Source organism: Fundulus heteroclitus, chromosome 9 (genome assembly GCF_011125445.2).
Source record: "Fundulus heteroclitus isolate FHET01 chromosome 9, MU-UCD_Fhet_4.1, whole genome shotgun sequence".
In the NCBI taxonomy this organism is placed as follows: domain Eukaryota; kingdom Metazoa; phylum Chordata; class Actinopteri; order Cyprinodontiformes; family Fundulidae; genus Fundulus; species Fundulus heteroclitus.
This window is the reverse complement of record NC_046369.1, coordinates 14,332,232-14,358,448: the sequence shown is the minus strand read 5'-3', so window position 1 is coordinate 14,358,448 and position 26,217 is coordinate 14,332,232. Positions and strand designations below refer to the sequence as shown.

At 41.0% G+C, this 26,217-nt stretch overlaps 1 protein-coding gene across 7 annotated transcripts in view; it reads left to right on the top strand.

The window, feature by feature from the left end:
* The window catches only part of camsap2a (calmodulin regulated spectrin-associated protein family, member 2a), a 60,317-nt gene that overhangs the window by 18,363 nt on the left and 15,737 nt on the right, over positions 1–26,217 (top strand). For 4 of the 7 annotated variants that reach the window (XM_036141062.1, XM_036141065.1, XM_036141061.1 and 1 more), the window contains exons 3-7: positions 7,752–7,913; positions 10,387–10,470; positions 17,649–17,681; positions 19,613–19,754; positions 20,348–20,487. In XM_036141062.1, the coding sequence (XP_035996955.1) occupies positions 7,752–7,913; positions 10,387–10,470; positions 17,649–17,681; positions 19,613–19,754; positions 20,348–20,487 (561 nt within the window). The remainder of the gene's footprint in view (positions 1–7,751; positions 7,914–10,386; positions 10,471–17,648; positions 17,682–19,612; positions 19,755–20,347; positions 20,488–26,217) is intronic. The other 3 variants (XM_036141068.1, XM_036141067.1, XM_036141063.1) reach the window with 1 other exon arrangement.

Below are 26,217 nucleotides of genomic sequence, written 5' to 3'. Positions count from 1 at the left end.
AGGTGTAGTGTAAACGGGCCTTAAATCTCACTGAGTATCCGTGGGTAGACTTAACAAATGCTGCTCACAGATGCTTCTTCCAGACTGTTCAGTCTGCTGAAACGTCACTCTCTAGAAACAAGCAGTCATGACACAAAGACTGTAATAGCTTTCATAGATCTATCTATCTATCTATCTATCTATCTATCTATCTATCTATCTATCTATCTATCTATCTATCTATCTATATATATATATATATATATATATATATATATATATATATATATATATATATATATATATATATATATATAATAAAAAATATAGTGTTTTTCTTTCTTTAATGTCCCATAGATTAGGGTTGTGTGCACTTTGTACATGTTGCTGTTGATTACAACACACAGTTTTCAGTAATGCTTATTGGTTTAAAAAACAGTCTTTTAGACAATATGATGTAACAGATGTAAAGCTTACATTGAGGCGTCTTATTTATCCGTCGTTTTAAACACAGCACATGTTTTAAGTGCCTCAAAGAAATTAACTCACCATATGTCGCGGCAATCTTAGTTTTCTTTCCGGCGTTACAGCCAAAAACGCCCATTTATCGGCTCCTGTTAGGCTCGGATGAACGTGGAGAGTTCATCTCCTCCTATTATTTTACCTCCTTTTTCACAACCCCTGTCGGGCTGGCGCTTCGTTTCCATGGTTACCCTCCAGTAGGTTGAGGGCTGCTTTCGCGTGTGTTGGTGGATGCAGGAGTGGGGGGTGCTCGAGCCTGAGCATATGTTGTATGCAGCAGGATGAGCTTGGATGTTCTGCGTGCATTTGAACATATCTGCTGTGTGTGTGCGTGCGTGCGTGCGTGCGTGCGTGCGTGCGTGTGTGTGTGTGTGTGTGTGTGTGTGTGTGTGTGTGTTTTACGGGCTGTGAAAGAGAGGATGCTGAATTGTTGGCTGCATCCAAGCAGGCAGATGGCATTTCTAAGACTATATCTCACAATATGATGCCCCTCCTTACACACACACACACACACACACACACACACACATGCCGAAATAAGGAAGGCTCATGTGCTGAGGTGGGATAGCACGCTGAAAATACACTATCATGCAGCTGATAAATGAATAGAAGTGAAATAAATGCGACAATGAGAAGCTAAACAGAAAGCTGCAATAGATGTAGATGAATGCCCAGTTAAGTGTCTTTTTTTTTTACGTCCTCTTTCAGATTAGTCACAGTAAATATACTGTGCAGAATGTCAGCAATGACTCCCAGGCTGTAATTGTAAGCAAAGCACGGATGGATCATCAGCAATCAGGATATATCTGGCCATGTGGTGGCAAGAGAACTAGATCTCTGTGTACACGAGTGTTAAAACCATCGCCTTGATTTCTATATTCTGCTCATGAATCATCTTGTTCATAAAAAAAAAAAAAAAATAGAGACACTTGAACACCACGATCCTTTACATCAGTTGAGGCCGTGCTTGCTTCTCTGCTCCGTTCCTCTTGTGTATCTTCTTGGCATTCACAGTTTAAAACAGTGATTTTGTGACTAATGTCTCTCGCCATGCAGTCATTGCAAGCTGTGGATTACGGGGCAGTAATGTGGCAGTAGTTAATGTGTATTTAAAATATTACCTGTAACTGATTTGGCAGCGTTCTTTAGTCTATAGTAGTAAGCACTGAAGGGGCATTTTAAAACAGAAGGCACTCAAATCATCAGGGTTTTCATGATGCTTATCGGCAAAATGAGCGGACGCAGGTCGGTGGATTTCTGGCCAGAGCGTTGCACGCTGCTGTGCATGCGATCCTGCCCAATAACTTAAAATAAAAAAAAAATTAACTGACTTATGTGACTTATTCACATAAATCTTGTCTTATGTTTATGAGTTTGCGCTGCAAATGTTTTATGGTTATATGACAGACCTGAGAAATCAGCTCTTTTCTGTCCTCTGAACTAAACTGAGGGCAGGACTTCTCTTTGCTCGTGTGAAAAGTCAATTTTGTATTTGAACTGCAGTCTGAAAAACTCCCTTCTACCTTTGTGTAGATTATTCAGTTTTGCTATATGTAATTTGGAGTTGCTTGCTGTTCCACAACCAGGACATCTATGTGCTAGTGTTTTGCTCATGCCGCAGTATTTATTGGCACAGAGATCATTGGTTGTTTTAGCTGCTTTTTGGTTGCAGTTAGAGTATCTGCAGGATGGAGGGCAGACTGTACCTAAAAGCACCTTCATTATTAATGCCTCTCCAAGACCATGCAGAATTATAAACATCTTCTGGGATTTCTGGTGTGTTGGGGGTGTCTTAGCCCTGAGTGAAGGGGGTATAGCGGTATAATCAAAGGTAAGATGCATTGTGAAGCAGCTAGTGAAGGCGTGACTACCTTTTCCTGCCAGAACAGTGGGGACAATGGTGCAGAAAAGCACAGACATGAATTGCAGACGTGCGTCAACGCCGGCTGAAAGCCCTGATCTAAGGCTCGCTTTGAGAGTTTTCGCCTAACTACTAGGTTCGTTTCGGGACACAGTCAAGGAGAAGGCATGCAGCTTAAAAGCTTCATTCCCAGCGACTGACGGTGCGGCGCGTCACAGTTGGCATTTTGAAGATGTAAGAAATTTGCATGTGTGAAACTCGGTGTGAGAAGACGTTAATTGAGTTCTCGCTTTGCTGGACGAGAAAGCCAACCTGCCATCGATCTGTTTCAAAATTAAAACCAGCGCACAAACAAAAGCTGAATAAGAAGGATTGTGCTTTTTTTTTTTTTTTTGCTTTGCTGATACGGATAGACGTTCTAAATCTGCACTCTGATATTTTACTCCTTTAGAAAGATAAAAATGCAGTGAAACCTGCTTACCTTCTGGCTGAGCTTGTTCATACTCCCTTAGTCAACTCTAGACTTGAATCTTTGATAGAAAATCTTCATAAGGTGATTCAATTAGATGCCATATTCTAATTTTTTCACGTTTTGCATCGTTTCTCTTTATGTTTAAGTACATGCATAGAAAAAGCGAATTTGCAAATAAATAATTCAGACCTTTTTCCAACAGTATGGCCTTTTCTATTTTCAGAGCATGTGGTGACCTCTAAGGAGACCAGAGAGGGATACAGCTAAGTGGTTTTTCCTGTCCGGCAGTTCGCTTGTACTTACCTGAAATCAGACAGAATCAGTTTCTCTGCTTTCAGCCCAGAGTTTTCACAGGAGAAGTCTAATAGTGAAAACAGCACATTTCAGTATTACATTACCCTCAGGCTAGTCATAAAGCTGTGGTAGTTTTCACTGTTTCTTAGTGATGTGTAAGCTCATGTTCCGCCTTGCTTGGCAAAATTGCTTTATTGTGAATAATCAATAAAGCCTTGACTTTGTGCAATTGCACATTTGTGAGGAAATAAAGTCAGCGTGGTGGTCCTAATTGTTTCCTACAGGCCTTTTTTTTACTGCTTCTCCTTGGTAGCTGGGAAGATGAATGCATTAACCATATTCTTATCATCATCAAAGCATTCGAGAGGTTCAAAGCAATGACGGCACAGATTTGTGTTGTATTTACAACGGACAGATGACTGTGCTGGAAAATATCAGACAGTCAGTCAGACAGACAGACAGTCTTTAGCAGGTCTCTGTGGTTCACATTTGCAATTCTTTTATGCAATGCTAAGTCATTCCTCAACCAAGGATTCCCTTCTTCTTTTTTTTCAATGCCGTATTAAAGACGAGCTGTATTTACCTTTTTCCCCAGAGGGCACAATGAAAATAGGATCTTGACCGTGAAGCAGCATCTCTTTACCTCCCGAGGAAGCGGCTTAGGATTTACGGATGCAATCGGCTAAAAAAGCATCAGTGTGTGCGTGTTTTATTCTTTTGATGTCCATAGGTGGATTGGGATCTGCATGACTTAAAAGGGATTTGATAATTAAATATCTCAATATATGTTTTTTATAGTTATCAAGCAGAATTTTGGAGGATAACAAATTCAAATGTTGGGCATCCCGCTTAAAAATGAAAGACTCAGCAGTTTTAATCATATAAAAAAAAAGTGTGCCAGAGCGGACCTAATGCTGGCTGTTGAAATTTAGTGAGGGAGCTTCAAGATATGAGTACCTTATTTTTGGACCATAAGGCACACCAGATTATACAGTCCCTGACAAAAGTCTTGTCATTTATCCATTTTGTAGAAACAACAGTTTATAACCTGACTTAATCCATTGGTTTTAGAAATGGCTCATATGAAAGCTAAAACCCTCCCAAATTATGGTCACTATACTAAAATAAATTTTCCTTCACTGAAGAAAGATTGATCATTTAATGAACACAGAAAGGTCTGATTTAGATAAGACAAAGGGTTTTTCACCTGGTCACATGATGCACCCAGTCCTAGATTACAGCCTCACCTGTGATCAATAATTGATCAATCAATTAGTGGTGTGTATAAAAAAGATCCCCGGCACACCAGACCTTCACCTCAACTGCAACTTGACATTACAGTCAGGCAGTCTTGTAGACAGCTCAGGGGGCGGATCAGGTAGTGACACAGTGTACCGTAATGCTCAGAATTTCCATTGAGCGGAGCGGCTTTGTTGCTAACTAAAGTCCTACTTGCACATTTTAGCAGATTTTTCAGCGCATCGTGTCACTTAAAATCGGTCAGTAAGCACAATGGTAATTGTATATAAGGTGCACCGGATTATAAGGCGCACCATCAATTTTAGAGAAATATTTAAGGATTTTAAGTGCACCCTATAGTCCGAAAAATATGGTATGTGTATCTGGAGGAGTATGATGCTGAGCGTTGCTGATTGAAAGTTTATAGCACCGCCAGCCTTATAGTTATAAACCATTATAGCATGAGATACAACAGCAAAAACAACTTTGTCACAAATGTCCTGGTGAATTAGTTATAAGAAGAAAAGCTTTAGTAAGCGTTCTTTCTCCCCTATATGCTCCCTATACCCATACAGTTTCTACAGCTTTTATCTATCCTACTAGATTTCAACAGATTTCATCACTAGTCTCATGGTTCTTTGTCAATTGTCTAACAGCTATGCATCCTGCACTTTTATCCACTGTGAATAACCTGAACCACCTCGACTGCTATATAAACAAGCGTGTGTGCAGTGTGTGCAGTGTGTGCAAAGATCAATTAGATAGGCCTTTTCCAAATGTAGATAAATAGAATTAGATAGCTGTAAGTATTTTTTACAACAACAGATGCTTTGTTAGGAGGTTAGTTGGTAAATTGGCTGGTTGGCAACTCTGCTGAAGCCTAAAAGAAGGGACTGTTGCCATAGTGTAAACAATAAAATGCATTTCTTTAGGAAATAAGCTTCTGAAAAAGCTAATGTGATCGTTATAACAGCCAAGCTTTTTTTTATTATTATTATTATTATTATTAAATCCATGGACCAAAAATGAGATTCTGAAAGGATGATATAGAACGGACTGTTATTCTACTATATGGTGATATTGCACTGATTTAGAAGGTAAATCTATGTTTAAATGCTGAGTTGAGTCTCTGAACATTTCTATTTCTTTAAGGAAACGTTTTTGTTATTTTCACCTTTTATTTTCACTTTTTTTCCCCCTACATATTTAAAGGTTGAAATGTACAGCTGTACAAAATAAAAGAAGTTACACACCTAAAGTGTTATAACAAAAAGCTAATTTTCCAGACCATGATGCACAGTTAATTTCATGAGGCTCTAAAAGAGATTTTACTACCTCTATATCGAGCATCCATAATGTCACGGGCTCCTGAATCTGGGTTTATGTCCTCCCTGTAACGCACCGTACCTCACATCAGCCCCTTGTCATTGAAAACAAGTAGAGACTGCTGGTCTGTGGTTTAAGTTAACTAGATTAATTCTCCCTGCTGCCATTTAATGCAGCCAGAGCAGATCCAAATGGATATCCTCAGATGTGCCCCTAAAGAGCCCTTTGAGGGTTCACACTGGTCTCTTGGCTTTTTTTTTTTTAATAGCTGTTGCTTTATGCTGAGGGCATTGCTGTGCAAATATTGAAAAGGTTTGGTTTTAAAAAACTGCTAACAGGATCCGTCTGCCTGTCTGGGTGTGTGTCTCTGGGATTCTGTTTTACAGCGTTTGGACAGGCTAAATAAAAGGCAGTGGGAAACAATTTGGCAGCGTGTTATTAAATGTGGTTGTTTGGCTGCCCTGATGCCGAATTACCGATAGAGGAAATGAAGTATTACGCTAATGAGATTTCACAGGGTTAATTCAGCCGGAGCTGCAGACGCTCTCCGTCGCAGACCTATCGATTTTTACTTCAGTCTTTATTTATAGGGAGAATCTTGTAAATATGTATTTTTTTTTGTCCGCTGACACTGGTGGAAGAGCAAGCGATGCGTTTAAATGGTAAGTTTTAGAGTCGGTGAACTACTCTAAATATTCGATTGCTTCATTCCTTTGGTGTTTGCATACAGGATGGACTTGTGATGGGTGCTGACCAGCAATGTCTACAGAGACAACGCTTGAACAACTTCAGTTTTATTCTTGGTCGTTACTCAAAGTGCATTTCAAAATCATTACCGGTAATTACGTTTTATTGCAGTGCATCAAACAGTCCCAGACTACATGAACAGGACTACTTGTTAGATAACATAGCGCTATGATTTCATGCCGCTCACTATTGATAGCTAGATCCCTCATGTTTTAACAAGAGGTGCATTTACCTCATTCATGGTTAGCTATTAAAAGAATGCTACAACAATAACTCAATAGATGCAACACTACACCTGTGGACAGAAAATGAATGAAAAGCTGGCATTTTGAAATAATGAGTGGGGCAGCTGCATGTAAATGATGGCAGTTCTGTTATGTGGCCTCCTCTGCCTGAAATATGCCTTAATTGGATTCTCAAAGGCTAACTAACAGTCACTGTGAGGAAACTGGGTCTCGTAACAGGGGATGAAAGGGATGGATGCACTTGTTTCCAGGGCAACGAAGACAAGGGAAATTTAGCTAAAGAGCTTCAGATGTTTATTAGAGAAAAGGGTTTTCTTCCCTTTGATGGCGTTCATTTTCTCGACTGGGTGATATCTTTTTCATTCTCCGTGGATCTGACTTGTCTCATCTCCAGATTCTGTCATAGTTCTAACTCTCAGTCTGTTACTGAGGTTAAAACGATGTCATTATTACAATTCAGATAACACAGGTGGGTCAAGTACACAGACTGGGCTAATTTTTTTTTTTATCACTCATTCTCTGAGTTACCAGACTTGCTTTTCTTCAGATCATATGGTTTATAAGTCGAAGAAAGTATTGTTATTTTTACTGTTCCAGACTACAGCGCTTTGAATTGTCTTGTTGCTGAAAATTGCTATGTCAATAAACGTGCCTTTCCTTATAGGTGCGAATGATATCGCATCCAAGTTGGGAATGTTGTGGGTGCAAGTTGATAAAAAAAAAAAAAAAAAGGATTTGCTAATTGCTGGGGTGCTAACTACTACTGGCAATAAACGCTGCTGATGATTTGCTAATATCTCTCCCCGGTGTGCATGAAAACACAAAAAAGGAAAATGTTCTCAACTAGTTATTTTACAACACTGTGTGTTAATGTATCTGCAAACTATCAAATACATTAACGACAACGTCCGTATTTACTACTTTTCTAATCGGTACGCCCGGCAGCCATATTGGACACAGCTCAGAAAGTTTGATTTCAACTAAGGCGAAACTGGCCAGCTCTAAGCCACATCTGAGCTCCTCGTTATCACTTTCTAATGGTTGCATCGTTGTTTGTCACTCCCAGGGCGCCCACTTGGCCATGATCGACACCCTGATGATGGCCTACACAGTAGAGACTGTAAGCACGGAGAAGGTGAAGGCCTGCATTAATCAGTATTCGTCCTGCGACTCTGAGGAGGAGAAACCGTATGATACAGAGGACGCGGTGACCATCTGGATTAACAAGGTTTGTAATTGTATTTGTATATTACAGTTAATAATCTCACTCCCATTAAAACTAGTGAAATCACAGCATCTTCATCTCCAGTGTCTGTTTAAAATATGATGTGACTCTTGCTTACAGAATATATATTTATGTAATTGGGTCTTAAAGCTGAAAAAAATTTGGTTTGTTTCCCCCTTCACTCAACATGATGACAAAAAACGTTCCTGTGTTTTGTTGATTCAATAAAAATGAAAGAGTTAGGTTTTGCTTCTGTGATTGGCAGTAGATTAAAGACTATACATGCTAAATCTTGTTAACGTAATATTGTGTCTTTCTAAATTATTCATCTCTTTTAAACTTTTTCAGATTTTGTATGTAACAACAAACTTTAGTGTTTTGGGATTTTTGTGTGACAGACTACAAACTAGTATGTACGGAAGAGGATTAGGGCCACTCAAAAAAAGGTCTACTCAATTCTGACTTTTTTCTCAGAATTCTGACTTTTTTCTCAGAATTCTAAGATTAAAGTCAGAATTCTGACTTTTTTCTCAGAAATCTGAGATTAAAGTCAGAATTCTGACTTTCTTTCTCAGAATTCTAAGGAAAAGAAAGTCAGAATTCTGAGAAAAAAGTCAGAATTCTGCCAGAATTAAGTAGACTTTTTTTTTTTAGTGGCCCTAATCCTCTTCCGTAAGTACGTGACTGTGTTCGCCTTTAACCAGAAAACATCTGAGCTAGGACTTAGCATTTGTAATTAGCCCCCTTTTATTCTGATAGTCCTAAATAAAATCCAATGCAAACAATTGTTTTCATAAGTCCCCTCATTCGGTGAACGGAATCTAGTTTTTTTTTTTTTAAATAAACAAACAACACTGGGGGTTTACATTAGGTGGGGGGAAAGCCCAGGGCCCTTGCAGGCATGGGGGGGGGGGGGGGGGCCCCATGCATTGCACAACCCCAACTTTAGTCAGCTATAGACACACACATCGGCATTCATCACAACATTTCACATTACATCAGAGACACATGCAAACACAATGGGGGATGCACACGTGATCCTCTTTAGCTCCTCCCCTTTGTGCCTGTGCTGGTTCAGCAGGGACTGGAGGTAAGGGGACATGGCCTGGGGGTCTCTGTTGGCATCCTGTAGGACCAAAGGTCATACAAACTAGGACTAGGCGATAAATCGATTTCATCGATTAATCCAAATTTGCAATTCTTAAAGATTTAATTATGGCAAAATTGAGATTTTTTTTTGGGCCAGTGCACACTCTTGGTCTTCCATGAAACTTTGTGTTATATCAGTCCCAAAAGGGAAATTGTTTTGCTAATAACATGCAGTGTTGAAAGTATGTTTAGGAAAATGTATTTTCAAAGTACTCTTAAAGAAAACTGCTTTACCCTAAAACAAGGCACTTTAATTTATTTGTTTACTTATTCTTATTCTAAGTGAAGGCTGTTTTTAGATGTGCAACACCACTAGCAGCAAACACTTTGTGTTATATTTTCATTGTTTACTATGGCGGGCCCTGCCACTTGGTTTTGGCATGTTTCAAAGCTTATAATTAGTTGCACTTTGAATTCAGGTCAAACTCCAGATGAGATGTAATTTAAAAAAAAAATTGTTTTCATGAAATGAAAGGTAAAAATCAAAGTCGATTAATCAGATTTGGTAAAAAAAAAAAACAGAGATTTTAACACAGATTACTATTACATCAATGTGGCTGGCCTACTTTGGTGCTGGAACCAGTCTTGTTTTAATAAAATAAATCATGCATTTAGAGTTCCTTCTTTGAGCTATCCTTTTTTAGAACACATTTTCTCTGCCACACGTCGGCATCCAGCTTCTCTATACGACACGCTCATCTGACCTTCATGGTAAACTGAGAAAACAGAAGCAGATTCACACTAAACGCCGTCTCAAAGTCCTCTGGGAATTTGTTAAAAGCCACTTGATAGCTTCAACATTAAACACTGCACTGGTAGTAAACAATCATTTTCTCACCACGCCGTTACAACAAACATGACCCGACTGGATTTGAACCTGCATCACTTCTAAAATAAACCAGCTGTTAATGTGTTTTTGTCCATCTCGTCATGCATCCGTTAAATAACGACACGTTAGCGGCTGATTCTGATGGCCGGCACGCACAGATGGCTAGCAGACACAGCACAGCAGAATCCACTCTGTTTACATTCTGCTAGCTGAAGCTCTGGAGTGTTTCCACGTCTGGGCTTCATGCTCTCTCAGAGGAGACGACGGGCGACAGGAGGTGTGGTCGTTTTCTCCCACACGCCCTACAAAGGCGTGTGGCGCTCTGTTGGAATACATTTCACTTTCACAATACACAACCTTTAGCATTTTTTTTTTATTAAAACAACAAAGAAAGATCGAATCCTATGTATTTCACAATTCAAAATGTTGGTACTCAAGAATCCTATTTCTTGCTTTCTTACTAATAATAGGGTTATTATTTTTTCCCTCTTCCTCCAGGTAAATGAGTATCTGAAAGACATTGTTGCTCAGGAGCAGAAGAAGAAGGAGACACAGAGCGCCGAGCAGACCGGGAGTCCTCGGGTGGGTGTTTCCCTCTTGACTTCTCTCATCCAGCTGTAACATTTCACACACCACATGTATTGTAAACCGTTTTGATGGACAGATTCAATAGAGCTGAGTAAAATCCTTTGCTCCGAGTAATGGATTTACCACAGCATCTCTCTTTGACTGGCACTTATTTTCCCCCAGACCTCTGTGTTACCACAGTATCTGAGACAAGTCTCTCTGCAGTGTGGAGCTGCAGAAACTCAGCAACCATCAGGAGAAATCTCAGTCAGATATGGCTGAGCATTGGATTAGGGCTTTTGAATCTTCGCCAGAAGGTCAGGGCTCTCCAGTTTAATTACATAAGCAGCTGTTTAGCCTTTGTTGAATCTTGTTCCGGATATAAAGTTGCACACTATAAGACATGGAGGTGATGTCCATGTCTTTGTCTGTGTGTTTATCTGTATAACTGGAGCGTTCTCCATGCATATTCTGCCTGTTTGATTCGGGCGTTTTCACAAAGTAGTCTTTTGCGGAGTGAATCATACCAATACTCACTCAGGTTCCTGACAAAAATTCAATTCAAACGCTTGTAATGAGCTTTTAATCGTTAATCAAGGCATGCACATTGACAGAAATGTGCACAAAAACTATGTTATATTGCATGTGCAGTTTGTGCAAATTTGGAATGTATATCATTTAATAAATGCTTTTTTCTAATTGGCAAAACAAGTAAATTAGAAAATAAAGAGATGGTAACATTTAATGTATCCAGTGCGCATGAAAAAAATACATACATACATACATACATACACACATACATACATACATACATACATACATACATACATACATACATACACCTACAGTACTGAGAATTAGATTAGATTTAACTTCCTAAATTACTATACATACATAACATACTACTACATACACACACACACCTGCATACATACAACAATACCATACTACATACATACATACATACATTTACATTACATACATACAGACATACATAATTAGATAGATAGCTTTAACATACATAACACACATAACATACATACATAATACTAGATAGATTAGATCAACCTTTTATAACCGTACATACATACATACATACAAATTACAGACATACATAATAATACATACATACATTACTTAGATTAGATCGAGATTGGAGTCAAACTTTTTAACATACATACATACATACACACACACATACATACATACATACATACAGAGAGATCTAAATAATTGCAATATGTTTTTAGGTCAATAAGAATAGGCTAATTTTGTATCACTTATTGTTATCAGGGAAAAATAATACCCTTTTATATTTACTTCCATCTTTATTGCAGAAATGACCACAAAAAGTTTTTTGGTTTTTTTTCTCTCTGTGGTAGCTGTATCGATGACCAATCAGTGATGCAAACCTACTCCTCTGTAAAATCAGATCCAAGCTTCTCTTCATGCTGCAGCTGTTTGTTGTTGCAGCAGCAAGTCTGTAAGGGGGTTTGACTCTTCCAGTAATCTAGCTGGGCAGCGTCTGCTTTTATGGCGTCTTTATTATCGTAATTTATTATCCAGTAGCAACAATAATAGATCATAGTTTGCCACTGAAGCACATATAAGTGGATGTATTTAGTTTGATGGCTTCACTTTGCTGTAGTTGCATCCATAGTGTATTTACAGTGTTATTGTGCAGTGGTGATGGTCAGAGTTCCTAACAACGTGACAGAGTGAGTTAGCAAGAGAGAGAGAGAGAGAGAGAGAGAGAGAGGAAGAGGAGGTGAATAATGTCACTCATGGACTCACCTTCATGTTTATCCTTCATGCCTCGTCTCGCCGTCTCTCCTCCACGTCCTTCAATCTGCACCACCAGCAGATTCAAGAAAGGATTGACGTAGCCTTTCTCTCGTTTTGAAACGCAGCGATGACTTCCTCTGTGTCACCTGAACGTTACGCATTTAAGCGTGTGCAGTGACTGAGAAAAAGAAACTTTATCATTTATATTCTTCTCATGACTCCCATCCCGACTTCTTTTCGCCTCCAAGAAAAAAGTATAAACCATCTTTTTGATTTATTTTTTTTTGCCTCCTCCTCCAAGTTATGTCATACAACACACTTTGACATGACACCATCAGTGTTGCCTCCTTTTAAAGATGGTAAAAGCCCGTCTTAAGTTAAACTGACGGCTCAGCTGCCTTGTTTTGACCTGCGGAGATGGAGAACTGCACTTCCTTTTCTCAGGGCTGCGCAGGCTTTGACGCTGATCTGACCAGTCAGCGTGCAGACGCAGCACTGCATGCCTCAGCTATCCTTCATAAGCACACAGGACGACGCACACACACTTCAGCTGGTGAAGTGGAACCAAAAAGTGATATCATGTCCTCATCCTGGGTTGACTTTTATGCCACTGAATAGAAAACAAAACAAACGGCGAACACAGACACTCTGCTGTCTGTTCGACCTCGCTCTGATTTACTCTATATGTGATCTCTGGTCGATGACAGATCCCTTTGTTTGGTCCCCTGGCTGTAGAGTTGACCTTTTGCCGCATCATGACGAACCTTGGGGTTACTAACCCTAAATGGCGTGTATGTGTGTGTGTGTGTGTGTGTGTGTGTATGTTTTGTTGTTGTTTTGTCCTTGTTGTGACTCTGGCATCTTTTGCTTATGGCAGACTTTGCTCCAGTTTCAACTCGCCCGAAAGTCACACTCAGTAAATGCTTCATTTGAACACATCCAGATAGCTCGATATGTTGTTTTTTTTTTCTTCAGTTTAAAGTCTAAATCATCTTAATCATGAAGCCAACCTAAACTTTATGCGATAGCAAAATGTTAATGAACTTGACACCTCTATCGTTGTTAATAATAACTTCTCAGGCTGGTAGGTAATTTGTTGTTTTTAAAGGTATACTATGCAACCGGGGTTGATTTTCCAGCGAGGCTCCCCCCAGAGGCCGAAAGTAAAAGTGCACTGTCATAAAGATGCTCAGCTGTTCTGGTTTCTCCGTCAAGCCAGGCGCGGTTGTTTTGAGCTTAGCAGACAGGCCAACGCAACGAAAAGTCGAAAAAACGGCAGTACAAACAATGACTAACACAGTGAAAGTATGAACATCAGGGTTTCCCGCAGCGCTATCTTGGCGACCGCCTCGCCAAACTCACGCTACTGCCTCGGCAACATTAAAATATATATATATATATAATAATTATAATAATTAAAAAAAACTCGATATGCTTGCATGTTTATTTGACGTTAACACGCGGTTCTTTGTTGTTGCTTTATCGCGTGCATATAGTGAATGGCAGGGCAAAAACACATGGAGTTCTCGCCGTAAAGCAAGACCGACTCTCGAGGTCTTGCACGAGACTTCTGAGCCTGTGTGTGCGGGCCGAGGGCTCTTGCATTTGCAAGTACGGTATTTCCCCCACAGACCACCAGGGCGGCCGAGAAAACCTTTGTTCGACCTGAAATGACTCATTTAATCATCCAAAACAGTATGGAGCACATTAATTAACTGAGAAATGTTGCATAGTATGCCTTTAATGGAAATCTGCTAAAGGTCGAACTTTTTTGCATCTCTTAGATGAAGCGTGCGATAATACTGTGAATGAGATAATTTAGTGACGCACCAGTCATTCCAGCAGTGATTAAAAAGGCAGCAACGTCCATCTGATTGACTCTTAACAGTGATCAGCAGGTCAAATACTGAATAATATTTCCTTTAGGCGCCTCAAAATGGAAATCTCTACACTTTTTTCTGTCTGTAAACCCATCGACAGACAGCGTCTTTCTGATGCACTTATTGTTTTGAGTTTAGTCAAACACAGATAATCATAAGGGCCTTGTGTTTTGATGCATAAATGGGAATAAAACTGAAATCCCTTCATTATTCTATTGGATTCCAAACTATTATATATATATATCAAGGAACTTGCAGTAAACAAGCATAACTGAAGAAAACAAAACATTGTTAAATATCATCATGGCTAAAATAATCTGTGATTTGCTGTTGATTTGCTTAGAGAAAATGGAAAGAAAGACACTTAAAAAAAAAAGCACTTGCCTGCAAAAAAAAAAAGTGCACTGTTATTTCTGCTACCTCGAGCAGCTTTGTGCATACCTCCCTATCACTCCGACCCCCCCCCCCCCCCTCTTTCTGTCTGCTGTTTATCTGCAGTCAGTATGAGTCACGCAAGCACCCTCAGTCCCAGACACGTAGGGAGTGAGAGACACACACCCTTCTAGGACGGCCGGCGACAACGCCGACTTTATTTTCAGCCGCTGAATTATTTGTAGAGGTGATGGCGGCAACATGACGGGTCTCTGGAAGGTGGAATGTTTCTAAGTTGCAAAAGCTGAGCCGCATCCAGAAGCCACCTCTGGATGAGAAGACGAACCTTTGTAGAAAGAGGCACATTTGGGTTATGAAGTTTTTTTTGGGGGCCTGTTTATGTAAACCCTTTAGCAAGTATGTTCCCTGAGGGCCCTACCTACCCTCAGGGGTTTGACTGGTAGAAACATTTCTTTCAGAGAAAAGTCTTATAAGATCAGCATAGATGCAGACGGTTCTTGGTTCCCTTCATTCTGCTGTCAGACCGCAGCAGCAGGCTGTGGGACATGGAGCCTGCATGACCTGAAAGGTACATGTTGACATTTCAGTCAGCGTTATTAGCACCACTGTATCTGATAACGATGACGCGTACACACTGTGGTAGCTGTTAGTCGAAGAAATAGACGGAGCCGGGGAGAAACGAAGGAATAAAAAGCACTTCTAGAAACATTTTCTAATCTGCCTTTGCTGGTTTTCAGGTTAGGGGCCCGGAAGTGTGCGGTGACTTTGGATCGAAGAGCACAGCTTCATAGACTTGAGTTTGTCTCATCCTATAGATGCACTATTTCACAACAGGGTTTTTTTATTGCACTGCAGCATTTTCCTCCGTCGAAAGTCTGAGGCTTTGAGTTCTAGGGAAATATCCGAATTACATTAACTGCAAGTCGTTGGCACAGAAATCTTCCGTTTAAAAATATCAGTGCGGATTATTAGTGAATGTGACTCTGAGAGCGAAGAACGGCACAGCGCTGGAATGAGAGATTTCAATACATTTGAGAGGTTAACCTGACATCCTTACAGGGGCACGCAGTCCTCATCAGTATTCAACACTGAAGGAGAAAACAGGAGGCAAACATACTCCTTATTCCTGTGGTTGAACCGCGTATAAACAGACAGAGCTAGTGCTACTAGTTGGTAGGACGCAAATCATTTACGCCAGGGGTGTCAAACATACGGCCCGCGGGCTGGATCCGGCCCGCCGAACAATTTAGTCCGGCCCTGTGGCTAAATGCATTATCATTATTAAAAGAAAATTTTTTTTTCCTTTTCCCAGTGTCCTGTCTAGTAATGTGGCAATAAGATGCCACAAAGAGCTCATCAGATTTGACTTTCACAAGTGGACAAGATAAAAGGAAGAGAATGATAAAACAATTATTGAAAAAAACATGTACTTCGTTTAATTGAAAATATGCAGTTCCTATATTGTCCACGAGGGGCGCTGTGTTTTAATTAGCAGATTAAGCTTCAGGTGTGGAAAAATTCAAATCATTTCTTAATTTTTATCTGTTTGATGTATTTTGTCATGCAGGACAGTGTTTTTAAGTTCCAAAAAATGTGAATAAATGTTTTTCAACATTGTATAATCACTGTGATCAGTTCTTATGCATAATGCACAAGTAAATGTTTAACTTAGTAAAAGTATTGTTGAAATTGCACCTACTTTTCTTAAAAACGCTGAGGTTATTCATGATATATTGTGTAAAAGTGAAATTAACTTAATATAAAAATCAACAACAAGTCCACCTTTATTAGTTCTATTTAATCTTGCAATGAGTTAACTCGTGTGGGCCTCTTGAGATCAGATTAAGCTGTAAGCGGCCCCTCAACCAAAATGAGTTTGACACCCCTGATTTACGCGGTTTGATCCTTTGTTTTCCTCGTCTTTACGAGTGGATCAGTTCCAGTCAATGTCTAACTCCAGTGAGAGACTGCCCCGTCATCTTGACACACAGATAAAGCTGATGACTAGAACCACTGGCTTAGATCAGGTGTGTTGCTTGGAAGTCAAATTCAGAGAGCTGTGAGTCTAATCAAATCAGGAAAACCCAGGACAGCCTCTGTCTGTTTTTTTTTTTTTTTTTTTTGCTGTTTTACTTTTATTTTGATGATTTCATTTCAGAGTGTCCGTGTTTCCCTACAAATCACAGCTTTCCTTTGAAGTTGAAGAATTGCCAGTCACTTTGAGCGGCGCTCAGACTTTGGGTCTTTGATTCCTCGAGGTTGCGTCGGAATTAGCTTTTAGCGGCGGCGAGCCTTTTCTGGAAGCAGCTTACGTTGTCGGAGGACGGCTGACAGTTTTTGACGTGTATGGATTGGGAATGTTTTGGATTTACTTTTCCCCCGTGACAGGTTTTTATTAACTTGACAGTGCGCATTTTGAAACATTCAGGATAAACTCTGGCAGTTCAGAGAATATCTATAACTAGCATGGAAAAGTGCCTGATTGTCACATTCAAATTCAATGAACCCTAAAGGGAAGTTGCTCTTTGACATTTGCTCCGCAGCTGTTGTTCTAATGCCTTATTTAAGGTCAAAACAACTGACGTAATTGCATGTGACTGCAAAATATGAGAACTTTAATAATAGCCAAGATGCCTTGTGAACACTCAAGTGTGCAGCATCATGGATTGCAGTTTCCTAAGTAGTTTGTAATATGAGCAAAGCAGAAAATATTGTCATAGGAAAGGAAAACCATCTGTTTTCTCCTCGTCTTTCTGTATATATCCTCTTTGATTTTATTATTTTCATTTTCTAAGATTACACGTTCTTATCCCACATTTCTGACATGCACACTTCGAGATGAGACGTTCGTCTCGCTGCTCCCGCCTTAAAGAAAACACGCTGTTTTCAGTGTTAGACAATGTCCAAAAAGCAAAAGCAATTTAATCTGAACATATTTTAGCAAACTAAAGTATTCTTTGAGATGAATGGGAAGCTTTTCATACACACCAAAAAAAAAAAATATATATAACCCAGCTTTTTACTTTGGTGTCAGTATTGCCATGTTATTCCTTGTTCTACTAATCGCATTACTTACTAATCTCAGTGAAACACATTTCTTTATTGTTTCCCTTTCCCGCTGCTTTACTGCTGCAGTCTCCAACCAAGTGGTACATGAAGCTTGTACCTGTAAGTCCACTTCTCACTGCTGCCCTGTTTCATCTGTCTGTTCCGTAATGATTTGTTTCACCCCTCCCACAGGGCTGCACAATATTAAGAAAACATGCTATTGCAATGTTAATGTTGAATATTGGGACAACATTGCTTGCTATTAACCTACATTTTTTCAAAATTTTCTAATTTCTCTCTTTTTCATCACTCAGAACACGATGAGAGCATTTGGACCTGGCTCGATACAGCATTAAACTTTTATCACTGCGCTGAATGGCTTCAAAAACAATGAAAGGCCAGGAAGCTGGTCAGATCTAAGGCTGGCGTGCAGAATTTCAGTGGATGGCGCTTTAAATGTAATGCTTTAGAAATGTCCGCATCTAAGCTCTCCTTTACAGCTGAATATTGCACACATTAATTTTGCAATAACAATTTGAAATGCATGTGTTGTGCAGCTCTACCTCAGACCCCTTTCCTGTGTATGTAGAATCGCTTTCTTTTTTTTTGCCTCATTAACAGGTAATTATTTGTGGTTTTCATGTACATCTGGTTACTATTAAAATTGCTTTAGTGCCTGCTGCACATACGGCCAGGCTAGGTTTAGCAAAACTCATGCAAACGTCACATTTTTTTTGATTGGATCTTTGCATGTTTGATATATTTTTTTCTTAAATAGCTTCCATATATCCTGTAGGTTATACAACACTGGGGACTTGCTTAAGGGTTTTCATGATGAAATGTCAGTTAAAGTTTTTACATTATCAAATCCCCCTTTTAGTTAACATCAGTTTAGGGACAACGAGAATTCAATTCAATTCAATTTTACTTTTATAGCGCCAATTCATGAAACATGTCATCTCGAGGCACTTTACAAAGTCAAAATCAGTCAGATTATACAGATTGGTCATAAATGTTCTATATAAGGGAACCAGTTGATTGCATCAAAGTCCCAACAAGCAGCATTCACTCCTGGAGAAGCGTAGAGCTACAGAGAGAGTCGTCTGCATTGTCCATGGCTTTGCAGCAATCCCTCATACTGAGCAAGCATGAAGCGACAGTTGAAAGAAAAACTCCCCATTAACGGGAAGGAAAACCTCCAGCAGAACCGGGCTCAGTATGAACGGTCATCTGCCTCGACCGACTGGGGGTTAGAGAAGACAGAGCAGAGACACAATAAGACAAAAAAAGCACAGAAGCACACATTGATCCTAGGAATCTGCTCTACATTAGATGGTAATAGCAGGTGAGCCGTCTTCTCTGGATGATGTCACAGATAACAGAACGCCAGACCAGGTGTACCTACTATGAAGAAAAAGAGAGAGAGCAAAAAGTTAAAAGCTGAAATGACAACAGTCATTTCAATGTAATGCTATGCAAAACTGGAGAACAGTAGAAATCAGTAGAGTGAGAGAAATAGGCCCTGATGTCCTCCAGTAGCCTAAGCCTATAGCAGCATAACTATAGAGGTTGTTCAGGGTAACATGAGCAACTCTAACTATAAGCTTTGTAAAAAACAATTAGTCTTAAAAGTAGCACCAATGAGTTTGTCTGTTTTTATTTCACAGGAACAAAAAGAAATGGGATCAGTCTAAAACTTGCTAAACTAAAAGTCATTTTAAGCAGCTGCTTTTCCTTGCCTATGGTGTTCTTAATTTGCTTTCAGCACCGTTTGCTACTCCCATCTCTAAAGCCGTCTAATTACCTTCACACATGAGTAAATCCCGTAAACTCGCACTGTTTCTCCCAACTATCTGCCACTTCTTTAAAGATCTAACAAAAAAAAGCCCCGGCTGTTGTGAGGGTCGCTCCATTAACCGCGCCTCGTTTTGCCGCCCATTTAACAAACGACAAACAGAAACCACAAGTCTGGGTTAAGAGCCGCTGCAAAAACTGAGCAGGACGCCGCTCCGCGAGGCTCCTGGGTTTACGCTTTTGTTTATATGGTGCAGGCTCGCTACAGGAAAGAGCAGGCGTCGACGCAGCCAGCCCCGTGGATCCCCTCTGTGGACAACCTGCTTAAGGACAGCACAGACGGCTCGGCTCTGGGTGCACTGCTGCACTTCTACTGCCCTCAGCTGCTGCCACTGGAGGGTAAGGAGATGAGATGGAGACGCTCAGCACGTGGTATTTTAAGTGAGGTGGTTTATGTCAGAAAACCTGGATGCTACCGTGTCTGCAGCACGTTTCTACAGTGGAGAGGAAAATAGATTCGGACAAAAAAAAAAGGAGTCCCTCCTTTTTTCATTCAATGCATTTTAGATTCTGTCGTCAGAAAGAAAAAGAGGTGTAGCATAGGTTTGCTGAGCGGATCAAAGGTCTTCCACAAACAGAAGATGCTCTGATGACGTTAGATCGTCCAGCAGCCCCATCAAAGGACCGAGCAAACAAACCTATCAGCTGTGTAGACACAAGATCATTTCTTAATCTGACAGAGAGTCAAGGGGCGAAGGCTTTGTTGCCTCTTGAATAAATTTGCTCATGGCTCCATCCACTTCTTGATAACATCAGACCGCTATCTTGATATTTAAGACATTTGTAAACATTTGTGCAAAACTTGGTAGAAGTCACCTCAGCTGTGTCTGGGGACAAAAAAAAAAACCACATTGTTCAGATATCGGTGCTGTAAAAAGTCCCCGAGTCATCAAGTTCTCGCTGACAGCTGATGGCTCTCTCTGCCCTCGTAGATGTGTGTCTGAAGGAGAATATGAGTCTGGCGGACCGTCTCTACAACCTGCAGCTCATACAGGACTTCTGCAAGGACAACCTGAACAGCTGCTGCCACTTCAGCCTGGAGGACATGCTCTACGCCTCCTCGGCCATCAAGGTACGGCGCCAACCCGCAGGCATTCGTCGTCGAAGCAAAACAAATCTTTTTTTGCAGGTATTTATTTTACGTGGTTGGACTTTCATTTTCAAAGTTTTTACACAAAGGTGAAAAGGGTTAGTGATTCCTGATTTTATTTAAAAACATGTTGAGATTATCTGTGAAGATGTCGTATTGTCTATCAGGGGGTTGTCCAAATGCTAACTTCTTCTACTCACTGATTTAGCTACTGTTTGGATGCCACCTCCGCCCCTTTTTTCTTGGTCGACGTAGAAAAGGAAGCCATATGCTTTATTTGTGACTCGTGAGAAAGGCTGAATGGAAAAGAACTGAGCAGGATTGCAGGCGAGTGTAGTGAGTCATGCTGTGGAAAAAGCTCTTGTAAAAGACGTTCTGTTCAAACCACAAACTTGGAAACGTCCATTCAGACTGCACGGCTGCTGTTGCATGTGTTATTTTGCTCTTTCCTCTTCCACCACTTTGCTGTATTTCTTACCCTATTTTAAGTCGTTCTTCTTTGGGAGCCGTTCCCTGCTTTTTCATTTCATGTTCGCTTTCAGACTTTTTACTTTCGCTACCTGTGTTTCTTGGTTTGCATTTATCTCTCCAAAACAGACGTTTTTCTTTCCTCTTGCTACCACTCCAGCTTACAAACTTGCATTATCTGATCTATGCATAAAGTTAGCTTCTTTTTTGTGGATTTGTGTAAACTTTGCGATGTGTGAGAGGATGCTGAAGTGCATCTGTCCTAGAAACAGCTCCTGTTTTAGTTATTTTTTTTTTGCTAAGCTAACTTCCTGCCCTACTTTTCTTCCTCTGGCTGTAATAACACACATATAGCCAATAAATAGTAGGCAGAGACGTCAACCATGTTGGATTGCTGCCCTGTTTGAAATAGAAAGGTCATTTTCTAACTTTACTTCTCTTCGTTGTTCTTTTTTAAATAGTTTCCTCATATTTTTTGGCGTAGGAATGAATGAACAGCAAAGAAATCATCCTTTTCTCTGACCAACGTTTTCATTGTTTGTCGCATCCAGATTGGCTCAGATGTATTTATTCAATGTCATAATTTCTAGGTCACTTCCATTGTGCACTTTTACATTTTTCTGTGGCTGCGTGTTATTATTTTAGTCAAATTGCCATCATTGCTCCTGAAGCACATAAATAGCTCAACATCAGAATAAAATCATAGTGCCGACTACCAAATAGCTCCTTTAATGCCATTTTTCTGTTGGTCTGAGGGTTTGGTGTCACGTTCCCTGTGTGCTGCATGTTTTTCTTCTCGTGGTGTCCATCAGTGTCTTCCCCCTGAGTGCTGCATAAACAGCAGGCTGGCGTGTGATCTGATGGATGTAGTCTGGCTTTGGCTTGCCGCCGTCTAAACGTGTCTTTAGGTGCCGGCGTGTTGCTCTGAGTGGAGACAGAATACAGGTCACAGAAAGGACAAACCTGTTTCTGGACTAAAAAGGATGTCAGTTACCAGAAAAAAACATGCTGCTTTCAGCTGCTTTAATGCGAATAAATACAGGAATTTTATTTTAGTAACGGGGATGCTTTCAATATAATGACATTGAATGGGGGTAATTGTGATAATGATTACTTTGGTTGCACATTTTGTCACGCTGTAAAAGCAAACTTTACTTTTTTTCTTTTTTCCCTTTTTCTTTTTCTTTCTCCTTTTTTCCCTTTTTTCCTTCTTTTTCCATTTTTCCCCTTTTTTCCCTTTTTTCCCCCTTTTTTCCCTTTTCTTTTTCCTGATTTTTTTTCTTCTGAATAAAAAAAGAAGCAAACTTTACTAATATGTAAAGTAAGTAAAGATAGAATTTATTTATTTAGTGCCATACACCATAAAAGGTGCCCAACCCCCATGGGCATTTAAGACACACAATCATATTAAAAAATGCTGACAGTGAACAACATCCTTCAAAGAGGATCAAAGGTTGATGTAGAGGTTCAAAGTTTAAAACCGATGTTATGATCTTAAGTGTATGGCCACACTGTATCACGTTAAAGTTGCTCCTAAACTGCTTCATGTCACTGTCAAAGGGGCTGAAATGAGAAAAAAAAAGAAGAAAGATTGAGTTCTGCGAGTCGAGCCAGCGGCATTATTTTTGCTGACGCTGATTCTTGCAGACATAAAACTGTCCCAGCAGAGCACAGTTACTGCCTGAGAGAAGCAGTAAAGCCAGAACTGCAAAGCGAACGAGTCAGATTCGCTAACCTTGACCCAGATTTGCAGGTAGGCGCACCATCGGTGGCTGTGTGCAGCAACCCGTCACACTAATGGAGACCTTATTATGCAGACTGAGCTGAGATGTTAGGAGGGAGGCGAGGGGAGGAAGGTGTTGATGTGGAAGAAATTGGAAACAGGACAGAAGTAGCAAGACTGGGAAGCAATTAGCAAGGTGAGGGAAGTGGACTGAGGACTAATACCAGAGAGATTTGGAGGTGTGGGGGGTTCAATTAAACACCGGCACGTGGGTTTCTACTAGTTTATTTATCCTTAAGACAAATCAGGTAACGTGTGCTGCAGCACCTGTGGGGTGGATTAGCACATTTCTTTAAACCCTCAGAAAAATTAAATCAAAATGTAATTTAATGGTTAGCGTTTAAAATACTTTCATCAGTATCTTCATGCAAAAAACAGTTTATTCGCATAAAATCACTGCACACCACTGTAAAAATACAGCAAGCTTCATATAAAATGGGGGTGGGGGGCTGTTTTACTGCAATATGTTCGTTTAAAGATAATCACTCCACTTTAGGTCCACCATGCTTTTCATAAGCCTTTAAAACCCAACCCCCAAAAAGCCATTTATTATGTCCATTACTTAGAACTGTCCTTAGGTAATGGGCTGGGCTAAGTATGTCATGTCAGCCCCACTCCCCTTTAGATGCATTTAATTCATTCGCATTACGTCTAAATTACAATATGGGGGTCCGGTTGAGGGGATTTTAGTTCAGCACGTCTTGGTTTTGACTGTCAAGTCACTTTACCTATGTAAATCTATGGAGGAAAAAAAAAAACAGCTGTTGCCCCAACGTGCTTCAGAATAATCCTCATTACAAGACAATACTTGTAATGCATAAAACCCCTTAAAGTCTTAGAAACAACAATAAGACTTTTACTGTTATAAACTTTACATTTAGCTGGTTTAATAACGCCGATAAGTGACTCTTCATCATTTCAAGTCTCTCCCTCGCCAGCTGAAATCCCTCGGGAACTGACACTAGCTCAATAAACTTGGGACGGAAATGAAAGAGTGGTGTTTTCCACACTTTACGTGATTCTGCGTGGCCGCCTGCCTGGACACAGATCCTTTAATCAACCTTGTGGGCCGCTGCTTGTTGGGATTAACCCCCCCCCCCCCTGTGTTGCCAGTGCATGTCCTCCTCTCTCACAGAACCACGACAGTGTCGTTCCTAGGGTGTGTCCGGGTGACCTGCCGTTGACTTTCTTTATTGGCAATACGTTTTTATACTGCGTGTGTGTGTGTGTGTGTGTGTGTGTGTGCGTGTGTGTGTGCGTGCGTGTGGTATATGGACATGTCAATTCCTGCAGAGTGGATTAGCCTCCACCCCCACCCAGCCTCTACTCTTTTCAACCAGAAATCCCATTAATCACCAGTCAGGTTGAGAGCCGCACACTTAAATCTCCAAACAGCAGAAATCTTGGCAGTTCTGCAAAAAACAAGGCAGCGCCAGGAGTAGTAGAGGCAAACAATGGGAAGATAGGTGGGGCGGTGGGTGATCTGTGTGTGAGCGCATGCCTGCTTAGGGGTGGTATTGTGCTACGGCACTCACACCTGGCGTGTCAGTAGTAGACCGGGGGGAACAGATGGAAAGAGAAAACGTGGCCTGGGCGGTCCGGACATAAGGAGGTATCGCCGTCGTCCTTCCACGTTTTTGCTTATTTTTTCTTTGCTGTTATTTTTTTTTTTGTTCATCAAAACCTTGAGGGATGCTTTACGAGTTGACCATACCCAAAGGTAAATGGCATGGTTTGACTTGCACTTTAAACAACTAATGTTAAGTTTAAGAAAAAACTGTTGTATTATGTGTTTTATTGCTTTAAACATCTACAGAATTTTTGCAGTTCTGCACCCTAGTAAGTGGGATCAAAGAAAGAAACCCTGTGAGATGCTGCAGTAAGAGCCACGGCGGACCGGTGTCAGTAGTGTTAATTGCCTCCGCACCTCCTGGTGGGCTTTTTAGGCTGCAGTTTAGGGGCTTGTGAAGTGACTCTATGATTTGTGTGCACGCCCGCTTTTGCTTAGCAGAGCGAAATGTTGCCGAGGAAGTGAACAGGGTATCTTTGGAGCCGAGCCACGCACCGCCGCCTTTGTCTGGGGACCACGGGCTGAGGGCTGGTTAGAGGGCGTGTTCCCTCAAGGTCACTCCCGCCTCACTTGCTCCCATTATGTTTGCGGAAAAAAACGCACGATGCAGAGCGCTTCTGTTAACGAACCTTGAAATGCATTTAGGCAAAAAGCAGATGCTAATAAGTTTACTTTAAGAAATGTGTCATGATTTGGGTTTAGTTATGTGTTTTGTTTGTTATTTGATTAATTACTTTACTCTCCTGCCTTAAGTTCAGTTTCTAATTTTGGTTCTGTCTTAGTGTTTGATTTTGTTTTAGGTTATAAGTTTATCTGGCCTGCTCAGACCATTTATGTCACCAGTCTAAGTTCAGTTCACCTGCCAGCATTCTTTTGTCTTCCTGTCACTCCCCTTCACCAGTCACCATCCAATCGGCTTCAGTTTACTCCCAAGCACTTCCCTGTTCCCGATTAGCTCCACCCATGTCAGTAATTAGTTTCACTCCATTCACCTGATCACCCCCTTACTTATACCTGCCTCTGCCCCCTGCAATCTGCCACATCATTGTTTGTCTTTCCAATCCCTATCGGTGAGTCTTGTCCAGCATTCCCTGTTCCACGTTTGTTTGCCTGTTTAACTGACCACTGCTTGTCTCTGGATTTCTAAGTTAGCCTGTCCCCTGTTTTTGTTAATAGTTTTGTCAGTGACTGCTTTTTGTTATTTTTGGTTATTAGACACATTCTTCCCTTTTTTGGCCTGATGCCCGTTTTTGTTTTTGCATTTTTGTAAATAAATGTTCTTTCACCTAACCTCTGCTTGTCTGGTTGAATACTGGGTCCATCTGTCTCTGGTTCGTGACAGAATGATGTGGCCCTAAACCGGACCCATCGCCAGACAAGTACGTTGGTTTTTTTTTTTCTCTCCTCTTTTTCTTTTTTCCCACCATGACCCGACCACAGGAGGATCAGGCTCTATGGGAGAGGGTTTTTGCTCAGGTGGAATTCCTTCGAAGGCTGAGCAGAAAGCCTGAGAGGTTGGACATGGAGGCGATCAGGGCGGAGATCCCGTTCATCCTCCGTGAAGGACTTCATCCCCTGCCTATTCCCCGCCTGGTTCCTGCCTCACAACTTCGCCTAGCAGCGCCCAGCCGGGTTTCCCCTGTGCCACCCAGCAGTAGTCCAGCAGCTGCATCACACGCCACGGCCCAAGTCTGCGTGGGTGTGGAGCACGCTGCGCTGCCGGGCACAGAGGTTCCTGCCGCGCACGCCACGGCCCAGGTCTGCGTGGGTGCGCGCACTGCTGCTGCCTGTGCGGAGACGGTGCATGTCGGAGCATTGGGCACAGAGGTTCCTGTTGCACACGCCACGGCCCGAGTCTGCGTGGGTGTGCATGCTTCAAGACCTCTGGCCT